The 18,453-nt window shown below is 37.2% G+C and overlaps 1 protein-coding gene across 4 annotated transcripts in view; it reads right to left on the bottom strand.

The window, feature by feature from the left end:
* Window positions 1–18,453, bottom strand: part of SPAST (spastin) — a 56,579-nt gene that overhangs the window by 27,276 nt on the left and 10,850 nt on the right. The window contains exons 2-4 of one of the 4 annotated variants that reach the window (XM_047743817.1): window positions 11,818–11,904; window positions 9,440–9,523; window positions 3,297–3,392 (exon numbers count right to left, since the gene is read on the bottom strand). In XM_047743817.1, the coding sequence (XP_047599773.1) occupies window positions 3,297–3,392; window positions 9,440–9,523; window positions 11,818–11,904 (267 nt within the window). The remainder of the gene's footprint in view (window positions 1–3,296; window positions 3,393–9,439; window positions 9,524–11,817; window positions 11,905–18,453) is intronic. The other 3 variants (XM_047743818.1, XM_047743819.1, XM_047743820.1) reach the window with 3 other exon arrangements.

The raw sequence follows: 18,453 nt of genomic DNA, 5'->3' as shown, positions 1-18,453 counted from the left end.
GAAAGAACTACTAAAGAAGGCCTTTTGGTTAAAAAGCAAACAGAAAGAAAGAAGGAACCTGTAGGAAGGAAAAACTAAAAAAAAAAAGTTAATTAGAATATACTATTTGGCTCTGGGTAAATAATGCTAAGTCATTATAATGTTAAATTTGATTTTTCAGCATAACTAAAAATAGTGATATTTATGTATCAGGAGATGAAGGGTAATGTTGGCATAAGAATTAAACCTTTTTTCAGTTAAATAAGAAGTCAGTACATATCAAAAACTATTCAATCAGTAATAGCAATATAAGCATAATATCTGAACACACAGTGGGAAACAAAAGAAAAAATAGCAAGAAGAGTTAGACATTGTTCGAGGAGCCAGCCTAGGGATGAAGGCAGGAAGAGAAGGAAGAGATGGGAAGAGGAATACTATTTTTCTTTACAAGCCTTTCGGTATTTACTTTTTTTGGTCAACTCTTTAAGGTATAATCCACGAATAATAAAATGTATCCATTTAAAAAGGTCAATTTGATGAGTTTATAAAGATAAATTTAAAGATGAAATAGCCACTAACATCCAGATATGAAATGATTCCATCATAGCCAAAAGTTTTCTTGTACTCATTTGCACTCCATCCCTTACTGCAATTTCTATTGATCTAGCTCAAGGTCGCTGAAGCTTCCATTTGACATCTCCAATCTGCTGTTGAGGTTATCTAGTAAATGTTTTTATTTCAACAATTGTACTTTTCAACTTTAGAATTTCCATTCTTTTTATTGTGTAGTTTACGTTATGTGCTAAGATTGCAGGTTTGTTAACTGATGCCCTATTTTCTTTTAATTCTTTGAACGTATTTATAATAGTTGTTTTGAAGTCTTTGCTACATCACCATCTGGGCCCAGCCAAGGGTGAACTTCTAGGGACTAATTCTTTTCTTGAATAATGGTCACACTTTCTTAATTCTTTACATATCTAGTAATTTTGAGTTGAAAACTGGACACTGTAGATACCACTAAAGTAGTAAGTGGACTTCGGTGTAACGATTTCCTAGGAGAGATGAAGTAACTCATCCAGTGAAATATCACAGACTAGTCCAGAAGTGGGTGACATTTAAGCCAGCTCACTGACTAGGGCTCAATGGGTATCAACAACCAGTACTGCAAAAATTAGCTGTGCCGTTCAGTATGCTGGCCCCCAACAAGAAAACAGAATAGAACAGATGGTTATTAGAGATTTAAAATAAGATAGGTTAACATAATGGGGGAGGGGGGGAAGAAATATATAAGAATAGAGGGGAGGTTATACAAAAAAATAAAATAAAATAGGTTGATTTTTTTTTAACATAGGTCCCAGGAAGAGAAAGTTTTGAAGGGCAAAACAAAACCATGGGATCTCATATGTGGAATGAAGTGGAAGATAAGCAAGATAACAAAGCAAAGGCATACCAGCTCCTCAGGGCTAAGAAATTTTTGCTATTTACCTTGGCAGGATTATTAGGATCTCAAATTTATATCTTGGAAACTTAATTATTTACATGTGGTGCATTATTACATTTTTAAAAATTTCCTTATGCAAATATCAGCTCTTCATATCTATGCTAAGAGATACAGGCAAAAATATTTATTTCTATACTAGAAATGGTGTTTTTAAATTTTTTATAAACATATAATGTATTATTAGCCCCAGGGCTACAGGGGTACAGGTCTGTGAATCGCCAGGTTTACACACTTCACAGCACTCACCATAGGACATACCCTCCCCAATGTCCATAACCCCACCACCCTCTCCCTACCCAACTCCCCCCAGCCCCCCTCAGTTTGTTTTGTGAAATTAAGAGTCTATTATGGTTTGTCTCCCTCCTGATCCCATCTTGTTTCATTTATAGAAATGGTGTTTTAAATCATGTACAGGAAGGATTAAGAAAAGAAATATACTCAATGACATGGGGCTCTGTACTTGAACAACAAACCAAAGAACTTCCTAAGAGGTAAAACCAGAAGGGAAAGATTTGATGATGTATTGTCTCCAGTCCATAGAAATCCACTTACCATAATTCTTCTCTATGGAAGTCTTGAAAGTTTTATATTACACATGAATAAAGGCAGGTGTCTTATAGTCTAAACTAAGGTTTTTATGTTACAAATTGAACAAAGCAATATTTACTTTAATAAAATTTAAGCCCTGAATGTGAAACGAAGACTGAAAAAATCATCAATAAAACTAGCCAAGATGTCAGAGAACTTAGGACATGAAGATTCCTCCCTGCACCTAAGCAAAACAGAAAAGCATGTGATCTTCTCTGTAAGAGTTGATACCCAAAAGTTCATGGAAAACAAATTTAACCCACAGTAAATTAATAGCATTCTAATGTGTGCTCCCTTCAAGCAGCACATATACTAAAGTAGTATTCTAATGTTTCTCCTCACTATGTGAACTCAGCTTCAAATTTTCCCTAACAGGGGGTGCCTGGGTGGCTCAGTTGGTTGGGTGTCTGCCTTTGGCTCAAGGCATGATCCCAGAGTCCCAGGATCGAGCTCCCTGCTCAACAGGGAGTCTACTTTTCCCTCTCTCTTTCCCCCTGCTCATCTTCTCTCTCTCTCTCTCTCTCTCTCAAATAAATAAAAATCTAAAAAAACCCCTTTTTTTTCCTAACAGGTGCTATGGTAAAGCAATCATGTGTGGTATACATGGAAATTGCTGTGCAATTAAAATTGATACATAACAAAGAGGAATTAAAATTTCTGCATTGGGGCATCTGGGTGGCTCAGCTGGTTAAGTCAATGCCTTCGGCTCAGCTCATGATCCCAGGGTCCTCGGATGAAGCCCCACATTGGGCTCCCTCCTGAGCAGGGAGCCTGCTTCTCCCTCTCTATCTGCCTGCTGCTCTCCCTGCTCGTTTTCTTCCTCTCTCTCCATCAAAGAAATAAAATCTTTAAAAAAAGAAATTTCTGCCTTAAAAAACACTACTTCATAAAAACTTGGTATAGGTATGCATGAAAAAAGTAACAAATGGTGAAAATACAATAGAAACCAAAGAAGATGTTAATAATTTAGAAAAATAAACCCTTATATTTTATAATCCCAAAAATGGGAGGTTGCAAAATAAGCAAATAAAGCATTTTGAGAACGGTTATATCTATTATATATTTATACACCATGAATCACAGGGACACTGTATTTTCCACCTAGCCTTGTGAAAACAAAACCAACCAAATCCACCATTATAAAGTCAAATCAACATTATCAGGTTATGCAGGACTCTACTCTGCATGCAAGCTTTATTATTTTACATGTTAGTTAACCTAAACCCACCTGACTGGAGATGTCCGTTGCGGCATGTCAAGTTAGTACTGTCATTATAGACATCCGTTTGTGACTTGGAAAATTGCAAAACTGGTTGCAGCTTCTCTATGCAACAGAGGGGGGTAGAAAGAACAAAATAAACAAAAAGAAAAAATACATAATGAAAAAATAAGATGTCTATGTGAAAACAAAAAATAATTCAAGGTGTTAGAAGTGAAGGGTTTTGGTATTGACATAAAATTTTCTTAAAAATATAGTTAGTAAAACTCAGACATTAAAATAGCAACAGAAATTCACTGATTGGCTATGTTCAAAATATGCTTTATTCAGGTTTGGTAACCTGAGGCAATTTCATATCACTACTATCACCAGCAAATATTTTCTGAATGTCTAACATATCCACATCATTATGTAGGGAGAACAGCATGGAGACAAAAAAATAAATATGGTTTTTATCATCCAGATGCTTATTAAATATGGTTGGCCACTTAACAACACAAATATATTTTTAAAAAAAGATTGTACAGCACAAAAGAAAGTTAAAAAGGTTTTATAGAAAAAATGGGCTGTGAATTGGCTAGGATTTGAAAAGATAAAAAGAAAGGACACTTGAGGAAAGGAAAACAACACTTAAAAAATGACACAGTTAAAAAAAAACTATAAGGAATGTCTAAGAAATACTAAGAAATATTCAGCTACATGTTAATGATGTGAGGCAAAAAATAAAGGCTACAGAGCAAAGGGGAATTAGCATGCTTCAGAACAGTAGCATTTACTTAAATGCACCCATGTGCACACTTGCATACATAAAGGTTATCCCTAAAAAGAATCCAGAGAAACATAATAGCAGCTGCCTCTGGGGAGGGGAAATGGTGGCGAGGACATAGTACGAGATGGATACTTTTCATATTTAAACTTTAATAATGTTGTAGCGTGTCCTTTTATTCCCTGTTTCTAAGATTAATCAAAGATTTAAGAGGGTTATTTCAACTCTACCCTCACTTTAAATAACAAATCCTCTCAAGATCCAGGTCTCTTTGTCTACGCCTGAAGTCCGAGAGGGCAGCAGTTTCAACTATCTTGCCCCTGTACATCGCTGCTACACTCTCTTCCCATTCAAGTCGTCCCTACTGCTACGTGGCAAACACCCTGCTCTACCACTTACTAGTATGAACTTAACTTGAACCTCAGTTTTCTAAGAATCTCAAGGATTAAATAAAATAATATACAAAGAGTACCTGTTCTGTGCCCCTATTCATAATAGGGGCCCAATGTTTACCATATTTATTTTGTTATAGTACTCCAGATTTTCATACTGATTCTTTTCTTCGGTACTGGGAAGTCAATGAATACATGCAAATATGTAGCACATATATACTAACTCTCCTAAACTTTCATTTCTAAGGTCAGACAGGCAGGCGCCATGCTTGGTCGATGGTACAACCACATATACCTTTGGGACAGGTTAAATAGCTGCTAACCTCTCTGCACAAAGAAAAAGTACTGAACAGCTTTTGTAGCCTTGAACTGGCTGATACAATATACCTTGGAGCTTTTTTTTTTCCCCCTTGGAGCTTTTTTGTTGTTGTTGTTCATTAACAGATAGGTCATCTGATTTTTCTCAATGATAATACTCTTCACCATACTGAGAAAGAAACCATTTGTATTGGTAATAGACATAAATTAGAAGAAAAAAAAAAAAACCCTGATTTATAAATGTCTTCTTTATTAACGCTCTCTTCAATGAAATGTCAGAAACAGATCATGTGAAGATTCATTACATAATGAAAATAAACAAAATCCTTGTTTTTGATAACTAATAACTGAGAATAAAAAGCCACAGCAGTTGTTGTAGGATTTAGATTTGTATGTGTGGAAACACATATATAACACATTAGTAGTTATACTGCTTATATGAGCCTGCTCCAACTCATTTTTGTTAAAGAAAATAAAGTTAGTTTAATGCTTCCTTTTGCAATCACTAAAGGTTTGTAGATTAATTAATGATTAAAAATAAAACCACCACCTTGCTTCTTGATCCTTTCACATGTAATCCCACACAACCATCTGAATCATCTACTTAAAAGCAAAATCTTACCATATAACTCTTCCATTTAAAACCCTTTAGTAGGGGCACCTGGGTGGCTCAGTGGGTTAAAGCCTCTGCCTTTGGCTCGGGTCATGATCCCAGGGTCCTGGGATCGAGCCCCGAATCGGGCTCTCTGCTCAGCGGGGAGCCTGCTTCCCCCTCTGTCTGCCTCTCTGCCTACTTGTGATCTCTGTCTGTCAAATAAATAAACAAAATCTTAAAAAAAAAAGGCTTTTAGTAGCTTCCCATTGGCCACAGATGAATGTTTAAGCCTCTTTATATAACATTAAGGCCCTCCATGATCTGCCTACATCTCTTATACATACTAAGCAATCCCAAATTCACTTCTGCACCAGCACCTTTCCTTACCTGCCATGCCATTTCTTACCCTGAGTTTTTGTTCATGCTATAGCTTCTTCTTGAAATGTCTTTTCTCCCAAATATTCTTTAAAGTTTCACCTTTTTTAATCTCCCATTTAGGTTTCACTTCTTTCAGGAATACTTTCCAGACACCTATTTTATCATCCTACAAAATATCTGTGTATCTCCCATCAGGGAGATTCAAATTAAAACCACATTGAGGGGCACCTGGGTGGCTCAGTGGATTAAGCCGCTGCCTTCGGCTCAGGTCATGATCTCAGGGTCCTGGGATCGAGTCCCGCATTGGGCTCTCTGCTCAGCAGGTGCCTGCTTCCCTCTCTCTCTCTCTCTGCCTGCCTCTCCATCTACTTGTGATCTCTCTCTGTCAAATAAATAAATAAAATCTTTAAAAAAAAAAAATCACATTGAGATACTACCTTACACCATTTAGAATGGCCAAAATTAGCAAGACAGGAAACAACATGTGTTGGAGGGGATGTGGAGAAAGGGGAACCCTCTTACACTGTTGGTGGGAATGCAAGTTGGTGCAGCCTCTTTGGAGAACAGTGTGGAGATTCCTCAAGAAATTAAAAATAGAACTTCCCTATGACCCTCCCTAAAAATATTACATCTCCTCTTCAATGAAGAAGATTTATCTATTCATGTGTCTACCTCCCACAATATATCACGAGCCCCTTAAGAGAGCAACATTATATCCAGTCTATCCATAAATCTGTTTGGTCAACCTTCAAATGTAATCATAATCCAACCACTTGTTACAAGTTCTCTTCCTATCACCCTAGTCCAAGCCTCCCATCATTTTTCTCATAGCTTATTGTAATTCAGCAGTGGTCCTATTTACTCTTCTGGCTCTACTCTTGGGAGTCCATTGGCAACGTGATCTTTTTAAAATTTAAGTCAGGGAGCGCCTGGGTGCCTCAGTCAGCTGGGTGGCCAACTCTTGATTTTGGCTCAGGTTATGATTTTGAGGGTCATGGGACTGAGGCCCATAAGGGGCTCTATGATCAGTCAGGAGTCTGCTTCTCTCCCTTTCCCTTTGCCCCTCCCCTTGCTCGTGCTCTCTCTCTAAAACAAATCTGTTTTAAAAAACAAAACGTAAATCAGATTACATCATTCCTTTCCTAAAAATCCTTATAAATGCTCCCCATTTCACAGATGGTAAAAGCTCAAATCTTCATGGAGGCCGATAAGGCCCTGTGCCTTATATTGAACCCTCCCTGCCCCATTAGTTCTTTTTGTCCTCTCCTTTAATAACACAGATTAAAAAATGACAAAGTTGCATTTAAAGACAAGTCCATAATTAATGAGATGCTTCCAACAATTTATCGTATCACATCTTCAAAAGATAACAACTAGCTACTAATATTCAATTTGAAACATGCTACAAAATGTTCCATAACCAATCTTAACCTGCATCACATATATGTACATATAGTGAAAGACATTATAGCTAAAACACACAGAAAGTACGAAGTAGAACAATTATTTTACTACAATAACCTCTGATATAATATTTAATTTTATGTGATATGATAATAATCTTCATGTGTGAGTAAGAAGGGAAATATTGTCAGCCACAGAAGCCAGGGGAACACTGCCTTGCCAGCCACCTAAAAACAATAAAGAATTTCTTTTCACCAGTGTGGGGCAAAAAACTTATAAAACACAATGGATCATATAAAAATGAATGAATGAATGAGTATATAAATACACGATATTTATGTATGAGTGTATAAATACATTTTTCCACAAAAGCAAGATAAGGAGGGGAATAAAACCCAGCATTTTTGAGTAGTTACTATGATTAGGTTCCTTTAATAATTTAATGGTCACATATGATGAAATAAATATTATCTATTAGCATATCATAAATGAGAAGAAAAAGGTTCAAACATGCATGCTAAATAACTTACCACAAATCACAGAGCAATAAATATATAAGGTCTGCCTATTTACCAATATCTTTTCTATCACATCAAGTTACAGTAGAGAACCATCCAAGAGGAGTGGATTTTAATTCCACTTTGTCTTAGAAGTAGATTTATCTTAGGAAATATTTTTAAAACTTAAGCATTCAAATAGAAGATGAAAAGCTTCTCTTTATAGACCTATTTCAGCTGATAAATACAGAAAGAATGATAGAATTATGTATGTCACTAGGCATCAGTCATCAGCTGCTACTAACATCACAAGATGTCAGAACTACTGACAAATAAACACAACCACCTATGAAGTAGTCTTATTATTAAAAAATAAAAATCAACTTTTAATCCAATCAAGGGTCTATATTCAACTATCAATTTATAGGGAGGACAGAAGAACATATTAAGATATCATGGAGGGGCACCTGGGTGGCTCAGATGGCGGAATGTCTGCCTTCAGCTCGGGTCATAATCTCCAGGTCTTAGGATCAAGCCCCATATCAGGCTCCCAGCTCAGGGGGGAGTCTGCTTCTCCCCCTCCCTCTGCCTCTCTCCCTGCTCATGTTTTCTCTCTTTATCTCTTTGTCTCAAATAAATAAAATCTTTAAAAAAAAAAAAGATATCATGGAGAGGCATAGAGCAAATGACAGACTGCAGGAAACTACGATGTGTCAAAGATCTGGTTCATCAACAAATAAATTACGAGAAAAAAACAGATGAACTTGTATATTAAAAGAAACATATCATATGAATCTTCTTGAGATTCTGGTGCAAAAAAATATTAGAAAAATAGTAAGAATTATTAAATTTTGAGATATTAACTATACATTATAATACATATATTACATATTATATGTAAACTGTATTTGGACGCTGATCATTTCTTTGGCCATAATTTTTTATTACTATTAAAAGAAATTATTGGTTATACTTTAGATGTGATAATGTAATTTTGGTAATTTTATTTTTTATTTTTATTTTTAAGATTTTACTTATTTGTCAGAAAGAGAGAGAGAGTGCACAGGCACTCCCTCAGGCAGAGGGAGAAGCAGGCTCTGCACTGAGCAAGAAGCATGATGTGGGACTCGATCCCAGGACCCTGAGATCCATGACCTAAGGTGAAGGCAGGCACTTAATTGACTGAGTCACCTAGGTGTCCCGGTAATTTTATTTTTTAAGCATCTTTAGCTTTTAGAGATACAATATGAAATACTTATAAATGAAATAAAAAGATGTCAAGAATTTGTTTCAATATAATACGGAGTGGGGGTGAGTGGGTAGGGATTTATTGGAGTTGGCAAACTCTTTCTTTAAAAAGCCAGATAGTAAATATTAATAATATTTTTAAAAGTCATATATTAAAAGGCTCTGAAGGCTATATGATCTCTGTATCAACTGCTCAACTCTGCAGTTACTGTAGCATGAAAGCATCCAAACAATAATAGAGGAATGAGTAGCTAGCTGTGTGCCATCTTATAAAAATAGGCAGTGAACTGGGTTTAGTCCATGGGCTGTAATTTGCCAGCCCTTGAGTACAGATAAATCAAGACTGACTATGAGTTGATAATAGTTAGAGCTGAGTGATGGATAATTACTCCATTATACTCTCTTTTGTAGATGTTAGAATTTTCTGTAAGCTAGGAAAAAAACACAGAACACATTTTCAAGATTACTGATCTATTTCCAACTACATTTAAAGTTTCACTGAACACACATTTCAAAAACATCTTATTCCAGTTATACAATTCATTAATTGATACCTAGAAGTTGTAAACGGTCCTTGGCCATAACCAAATTAGTCATCATTTTAGCTTGAAGGCGTCTAGCTCTTTCACACTGTTCACCTGAAAGAACAAAGAGCAAAAAAATTAACACCTCTGTTTCTCTACTAATATTACTTCAAGATAAAATATTACCCCAACTAATCTCACAGGGAGTCAGTTTTTTTTTTTAATTCATTTATTTATTTGAGAGAGAGAGTGGAGGGGCAGAGGGAGGGAGAAAAGCAGACTCCCGCTGAGTACAAAGCCAACGTGGGGTTTGATTTCACAACCCTGAGATCATGATCTGAGCTGAAATCAAGAATCGGATGCTTAAGCAACTGAGCCATCCAGGTGCTCTGGGAGTCACAGTCTTTATAAAGTTTAAAAAATTAGTTATAGTTCCTTATGATGGTTTCAGATCTACTATGGTATTTCATGGGTTTCACATATGATTTCATGGGTTTTGAGGTGTATTTTTCCTCTCTACATTAAAAATAAATCTCTGGGGGCGCCTGGGTGGCTCAGTGGGTTAAAGCCTCTGCCTTTGGCTCAGGTCATGATCCCAGGGTCCTGGGATCAGCCCCGCATGGGGCTCTCTGCTCGGCAGATAGCCTGCTTCCCCCCCCCCCTCTCTGCCTGCTTCTCTGCCTACTTGTGATCTCTGTCAAATAAATAAACAAAATCTTTAAAAAAAAATAAAAATAAAAAATAAATAAATCTCTGAAGTTGAGGGGTGTGTGTGTGTGTGTTTCAGAGAGTGAGATGTGTGGGGGTAGAGGGAGAGAGAGAATCTTAAGCAGATCCACTCCCACAGCAGAGGCTGAGGCAGGGCTTGACCGCACAGCCCCGAGATCATGACCTGAGCCGAAATCAATAGTCCGACACTTAACCAACTAAGACACTCAGGTGCCCCACGAGATGTGTTTTATAACCAGTACAACTTACTAAAGCTATCGGCCAGGGTGCACTCATACCACAGTATGTCACAGCCTGCGCAAAAACAAATTTGGTCCTTGATGTTAATATTGCTATTACAGCTATGTCTAAATAGGATAAAGACATTACATACAATAAAATAAAAGTCAAATTCCAAATGGTAAGAAGAGAATACTGTCATAGTTCAACTGACACTGTTTTTTCTCTTAGGGGTACAATTAGAGGCATACTCCATTCAATGAGATACTATTTTTCTTATTAACTCATTTTCTTCTAGCTCTGCCTCCATGCAATTGACAAAGAGCAACAAATACATTGTATACATAATACTTAAAAAAAGTCATACTGAAAAACTAATGAAAAGTCCCCAAGGCCTAACCTCCCACAACATTGTTCTATTTTGCTCTCTTTTGTGCAGGACCTCAGTATAGAGAAGTACTCAAAATAAAAAGGGGAGAGAAAAAAAAAAAACCTGGCCAAATATTAGATACATAGTAATTATTAGAGATTAGCAGATACAAGTAGTAGAGTCAGCCAACCAGACAACAAACATCCACTGAGTGGACGGATCCATAGTGGTAAGATTTTCAGTCTATACAACTTTTTCTTCTGAATCTATTTTAGTCGTGATAAAATGAAATACTTTAATAGTGGTACCCACATACTACATAATAGTCACAGCATCATATTTAAAAATTCAGGCTCTGAAGTCAGATTGCTTGGGCTCAAATCCTGACTCGACCTACCACTTACTAGCTATGAGACCGTAGGCAAGTTACCACATTTCTTTGTACTTAAGGTTATTTATGTGAAAAGTAAGGATAACAGCAGCAGTCTCAGAGTGTGGGGTTGTGGTGAAGATTAAAAAAGATAACACACATGAAGCCCAGACAATGATGCTTGGGCACATAGCACAGTGTGCAATAAATGTTACCTATATATTTAAAAATATTATTAGACTCTAATTTTTAATTTTAGGTGATAAGAAAGCAAAGATGACAACCTCTTTGACTTTAAAAAGCCAAGGTGAATCAAAGCAAGACATTTATAGCTCATATTATAACATGCAGTCAAGCATTACCCACAAACACAAAAGGGAGTGTGATTAAACACTCCTTCCCTTCCTCAACAATGAGGGAAGTACCAGGTTTCAAAACAGAGCTAAAAATGAGGCTAAAACATCACCAACAGTGGGTTCAAGGACGACAGAAGTAATATATTGGTTTTTATCTAACTGCTACCTGGTAATCAAGTTTAAGCATAGCTGGTAATTTAGCACAGGTAATAAAGCATTAACTGTAAATCTATAAATGTCAATAATAACATTTCAAAATCTTTTCATTTCAAATACTTTTAGTAAGATAGGTGTATCTGAAATTAGGGCAATCATGTGAATATAATTTGGGATGGCTACAAAACAAATGTAAATATAATCTTACCTTGTCCTGTAACTATGACAGCTATTCCTTTCTCTAGTTCTTCAATACCTTTCTTATACCATTCCACAGCTTGCTCCTTTTGTCCTGCTTTAAAATAGAAATAATTATTTGTATATATACTAGACATTATATATTAGAATATACTAAACATTTCCCAGATCTTACTGCTATTGATACATGACAAAGTGGGTTGTGAGCTAATAAATCTGAGAAACACCACTATACGACTTCTTAGTGCCTCTGGCATTGTAATGTACATGTGAATTTCTGAGAGAAGGATATAGACTTCAGTGTTTCTCAGAATTTTAGGGCTGTTAATCCTTTATTTTGCCATCTCATGGCACTGATGCTTATAACCATTGAAATACTGTACTATAGAAAGAAATTTTAATTAGGGAGAATTTATTTTAAATAAATGGTCTTTAAAATACATACTATTAGAATATACAAACATGATTTCAATAATGAGAAAAAACACTGTTTAACCTGATTGTACTGAAATCTGATGTAATTTGTTCATTGTTTGGTGCCTTCTTTCTGGAGTGAGTTTTTATTTAACAAATGATTGCATTATAAGAACCGATACATGAGATTACGAATGTGGCATTTAGAGTAACATTTAGTAACACATCCATTTTCTTTGAAACAAATGAATGGTTTACAACTTAAAAAGGATCTAAAAATACAGCAAATCAAAATGTGTGTAAGATAGCTCTCTCCTTTTTTTTTTTTTTTTTTGAGACACCTGCGTCACTCAGTTCATTAAGCATCTGCCTTCATCTATATATACAATGGAATATTACACAACCATCAGAAAGGACGAATAGCCAACTTTTGTATCAGCATGGATGGGATTGGAGATTATGCTGAGTGAAATAAGTAGAGAAAGTCAATTATCATATGGTTTCACTTACTTGTGGAGCATGAGGAGTACCACAGAGGACATTAGGGGACGGAAAGGAAAAGTGAATTGGGGTAAATTGGAGGGGAAGATGAACCATGAGAGACTGTGGACTCTGAGAAACGAACTGAAGGTTTTGGAGGGGAAGGGGGTGGGGAGATGGGTGAGACTGGTGGTGGGTATTAAGGAGGGCACATATTGCATGGAGCACTGGGTGTGGTGCATAAACAATGAATCTTGGAACACTGAAAAAATAAAATAAAATTTAAAATAAATAAATAAATAAATAAGTAAGTAAAGAAAGAAAGCAAACAAGCATCTGCCTTCAGCTCAGGTCATGATCCTGGGTCCTGAGATTGAGCCCTGCATTGGGCTCCTTGCTCGGGGCGGGGGGCGGGGGGTCTACTTCTCCTCCCTCTCCAGCTCCCCCTGCTTGTGCATGCCCTCTCAAATAAACTCGTCAAAATTTTTTTCTTTTAAATAAATTACAATCTAACAGATACAAAAGTTCCTTTTTTGTGCTTCTTCCCATTCCAATGCTCCTCTCCTTTCTAGAAGCCACTATAATACATTCAGTGAATATCGTTCTAGTACCTGTTTTTCTATTGTTCCTATTTTATTTGCATAGTTTCATTTAAAATTTTATATTGCTTTTGAGATCTATGTTGGTTTATAGAGATCTAGTTCATTCACTTTTACTTCCATGTAGTACCCTTTATCATCCTACAATTTATTCAACTATTTTTCTATTAAAATATATTTAGATTGTTTCCGGTTTCTTAGTATTTCAAATAATGCTGCAATGAACATGCTTATACCTGTCCTCTTATGTACACGTGCCAAATTCTCTAGGGTATATGTTTAAGAGGCAGGGTTAATAAGCCATAGTTCATTTCCATTCACTAGAAATCAACAAACTACTTTTTGAGAGTGCTTGTACCAACTTCCACTCCCAATAGCAGAGTATGACAGTTCTTACTGGCAACATCCAAACCAATGTTTTAAGGAGTTTTAGGACATTGCTGTAGGCAAATTAAATGACTGATTACATGGGGCACCTGGGTGGCTCAGTGGGGTAAGCATCTGACTCTTAATTTCAGCTCAAGTCATGACCTTGGGGTCATAAGATTGAGCCCCACAGTGGGTTCTGTACTGAGCATGGAGCCTACTTAAGATTCTCTCTTACCCTCTCCCTCTGATTCTCCCCATTCTGCTTGTGCGTGAGCACGTGGATACACACATGCACGCACACTACTCGTTCTAAAAATAAATAAATAAATAAAGTCACATGCTTAATAATGACTCAATTACCTAACATTCTTTGATAGGAGGTCGTTGACTTGCTACATCAGTTGAATCTCACAAATCAGTATGATGGTAGAAAATGCCTAAGTAATTCTCACAAGACTTGTAAGTACAAAACTGCTGGCGAAAGGACAGACATATAGGTCAGTAGAACAGAAGAGAAAATCCAGAAATAGACCCACACATATAACACTGATTGACTTTGACAAAGATGACAAGGTAATTCCTTGAAGAAAGAATAGCCTTTTTAAAAAAACAATGCTAAAATCATTGCCAAGGCATGCCTTGGTGGCTTTGTCATTAAGCACCTGCCTTCAGCTCAGGTCAGGATCCCAGTGTTCTGGGATTGGCCCCGAGTTGGGCTCCATCCTCAGCCAGGAATCTGCTCTCTCCCCGCTGCTCTTGCACTCTTGCTCTCTCTCTCTCTCCCCCTCTCAAATAAGTAAATAAAATCTAAAAAAAAAAATGATGCTAGAATGATGGCCATCCATATCCAAAACAAAAACAAAAACTTCAACACAGAAAAAATTTGAAATGGATCACACACCTAAATATAAAACCTAAAACTATATAACTTATAGAAGAAAACAGACAAAATTCTTCATGATCTTGGCTTAGGCAGAAATTCACAACATAAAAATCACAAACCTTAAAAGGATATAACTGATAAACTAGACTTCATTAAAATTAAAAGCTCCTGCTCTTCAAAAGACAGAGTTAGATAATGAAAACACAAGCCACAGACTGACTGGAAGAAAATATCTCGAAAACAACATGTCTAATAAAGGACATGTAACCAGAATATATAAAGAACTCTTACAATACAATGATTTTAAAAAAGCAAATAATTCATTAAAAAACAGTGTGCAAAGACTGGATAATGTATACTTTATCAAAGAGAGACAAATGGCAAATAAGTATAAGAAGAGATGTTCAACATCATTTGTTGTTAGGGAACTACGAATTAAAATCACAAGATATCACTAAGTACTTAATTTAAAATTGAAAAACAAGATCTCAACTATACTAAAAAAATTTTTTTAAAAGATTTTATTTAGATTTTTTTGACAGAGATCACAAGTAGGCAGAGAGGCAGGCAGAGAGACAGGAAAGGAAGCAGGCACCCTGCCGAGCAGAGAGCCCTGATGCGGGGCTCAATCCCAGGACCCTGAGATCATGACCTGAGCCGAAGGCAGAGGCTTTAACCCACTGAGTCACCCAGGCGCCCCTAAAAATTTTTTAAAGCACCTAAAATTCTAAGAAAAATATAAATGGACCTCACATATGTTTCCAAGTGTAAATACAAAATGGTATAGCCACATTGGGAAAGAGTTTGGTAGCTGCTTATGAAATTAACATTTATTTCCCATATGACACAGCAATCCCTTCATCTATGTATTTACCCAAAGAAATGAAAACATCAAAGACCAGTATATGAATGTTTATGGTGCTTTATTCCTAAAAGCTAAAAACTGGAAACAACCCAGATATCCATCATTTAGTGAAGGGATTAACAAACTGTGGTATATCCATACACAGAATATTACTCACGATAAAAAGGAACAAACTACTGGTAAATGTAGGAACATGGGTGAATCTCAAAAACATTATAAATGAAAGAAGCAAGACACAAAAGGCTATACATACTGTATGATTCTATTTACACAACACTCAGTGAAGACAACACTGAGTTGAGGGACAGATCAGATCAGTGACTGCCAGGAGCTAATGGGAAGGCAAGGGGATGGATTACAAGGGAGCACAAAGGAGCTTTTGGGGTGATAAAACATTCAGTGTGTCAGTTGTTGTCATGGTTACCCAACTGTTTGCCAAACTCACTGAACTACAAACTCCTAAAAAGGTTAAATTTCACTGTATGTAAAATATACCTCAATAAATCTCAATAAATCTGACTCTTCAGAAGTGCAATACTCCCAACATTTATGTATAAGGATTTTCACTATGGCTTAGAATATAACACCAGAACTACAATTTTCATTATAAGAGTAAAATTAGGGGCGCCTGGGTGGCTCAGTGGGTTGGGCCACTGCCTTCGGCTCGGGTCATGATCCCAGGTCCTGGGTTCGAGCCCCGAGTCGGGCTTTCTGCTCAGCGGGGAGCCTGCTTCCTCCTCTCTCTCTGCCTGCCTCTCTGCCTACTTGTGATTTCTCTCTGTCAAATAAATAAATAAAATCTTAAAAAAAAAATAAGAGTAAAATTAGACTACGAGACAAAAGGCAGAAAATTCTTTTTATTTTTTTTTTAAAGATTTTATTTATTTATTTGACAGAGAGAGATCACAAGTAGATGGAGAGGCAGGCAGAGAGAGACAGAGAGAGGGAAGCAGGCTCCCTGCTGAGCAAAGAGCCCGATGTGGGACTCGATCCCAGGACCCTGAGATCATGACCTGAGCCGAAGGCAGCGGCTTAACCCACTGAGCCACCCAGGCGCCCCAGAAAATTCTTTTTAAAACATCTGTTTGAGAGGCGCCTGGGTGGCTCAGTGGGTTAAGCCTCTGCCTCCGGCTCAGGTCATGATCCCAGCGTCCATGTCGGGCTCTCTGCTCAGCGTAGAGCCTGCTTACTCTCTCTGCCTGCATCCCCGCCTGCTTGTGATCTCTCTGTCAAATAAATAAATAAAATCTTAAAAAAAAGAAAATCTGTTTGAAGGGATCAAAGAGTTTTCAAAACAGTGAAAATTACCCAAATTTGGAAAGGAACTATGTCACATTCATTAGGATGCTATTTTCAAAAATTATCAAAATATAGAAAGGAAAAAAAGCCAACAGAGGTGGGCTGGCATTTGGGGCACTTTTCTACTTAAAGCAAACAGCCGATTCTGAAGGCAAAAGTAGCCAAGAAACTAAGCAGAGCTTTCAGCAGACTCACAGAACTCAGCTGACCAAATGTGAATTCCAGGGCATGCCCAAGAGAAGTAGTGGCAATGATTCCAGGATTTGGGTTGGGAACCTGAATTAACTAAAGAGTTAAGAATTAGGCCAGCTTGCACAAGGGCTGGAAATCATATTCAAATCACTTACCTTACGGTAAGGGAAACTACAGCCCCTACTATCCACTGATCACCCTTTTGACTAAATTATGGCAGAAAAATCAAATCTTCCAATGGTCTCCAAGATATAAAAGACCCTCAAGATTCTTTACAGTTCTAGTTTCCCGTACACATTTCTCTTCCCTCTATAGCCCCAACTAACATTCAAACTCAACCAACCAGACTATATCAAATAAAAAGAAGATTGGGGTGGCAGAAATTTACATTCACTGTTACACTTGAAATTATTAGCTAATAATTTACTGGACTACATAATCTAAGGCAAACAATGGCCCAAAGGTCAAATATCGTCAGCCATCTATTTTTGTACATAAAACTTAACTTGGCAGTGGGGGGGGGCACACACCTTGACAGGGGGCACACCTCAGTCAGTTAAGCATCCAATTCCTGATTTTAGCTCAGGTCATGATCTCAGGGTCCTGAGACTGAACCCTGTGTCAGGCTCTGCGCTCAGCACTGAGTCTGCCTGGCATTCTTTCCAACTTCCTCTTCTTCCCCCTTTGATCATTCCCCACCCCACCACCGGCTCATGCATGTGCTCTAAAATTTAAAAAAAACTCTTAAAAAAAAAAAAAAAACTTTGGAGAAAGGGGAACCCTCCTACCCTGTTGCTGGGAATGCAAGCTGGTGCAGCCACTCTGGAAAACAGTATGGAGGTTCCTCAAAAAGTTGAAAATACAGCTACTCTACAACCCAGCAATCTCACTACTGGGTATTTACCCTAAAGATGCAAATGTAGCGATCTGAAGGGGCACGTGCACCTGAATGTTTATAGCAGCAATGTCCACAATAGCCAAACTATGAAAAGAACTTAGATGTCCCTCAACAGATGAATAAAGATGTAGTATATATATACAATGGAATAGTACGCAGCCATCAAGAAACCCCCAAATCTTGCCATTTGCCATGACGTGGATGGAACTAGAGGGTATTATGCTGAGCGAAATAAGTTAATCAGAGAAAGACAGTTATCATATGATCTCTCTGATATGAAGAATTTGAGAGGCAGGGTGGGGTGTTGTGGTGGGCAGGGAGGGGAAAAAATGAAACAAGATGGGATCGGGAGGGAGACAAACCATAAGAGACTCTTAGTCTCAAGCAACAAAGTGAGGGTTGCTGGGGGTGATGGGGAAGGGAGAGGGTGGCTGGGTGATGGACATTGGGGAGGATATGTACTATGGTGGCTGTGAATTGTTTAAGACTGATTCACAGACCTGTGACCCCTGAAGCAAATAATACATTATATGTTAATAAAAAAACTTACTAGATCATACCTATTATATGAGAGTTTTGAATGTTCAGAGATCTTAAAATATTGTGACAGAGAGCTTAAAGCATTTGCTAAATGGCTCAATAAAAAA

The sequence above is a fragment of the Lutra lutra genome, chromosome 9 (genome assembly GCF_902655055.1).
Source record: "Lutra lutra chromosome 9, mLutLut1.2, whole genome shotgun sequence".
Classification (NCBI taxonomy): domain Eukaryota; kingdom Metazoa; phylum Chordata; class Mammalia; order Carnivora; family Mustelidae; genus Lutra; species Lutra lutra.
Note: the sequence above shows the minus strand (reverse complement) of the source record. Positions and strands in the feature narration are given on the sequence as shown.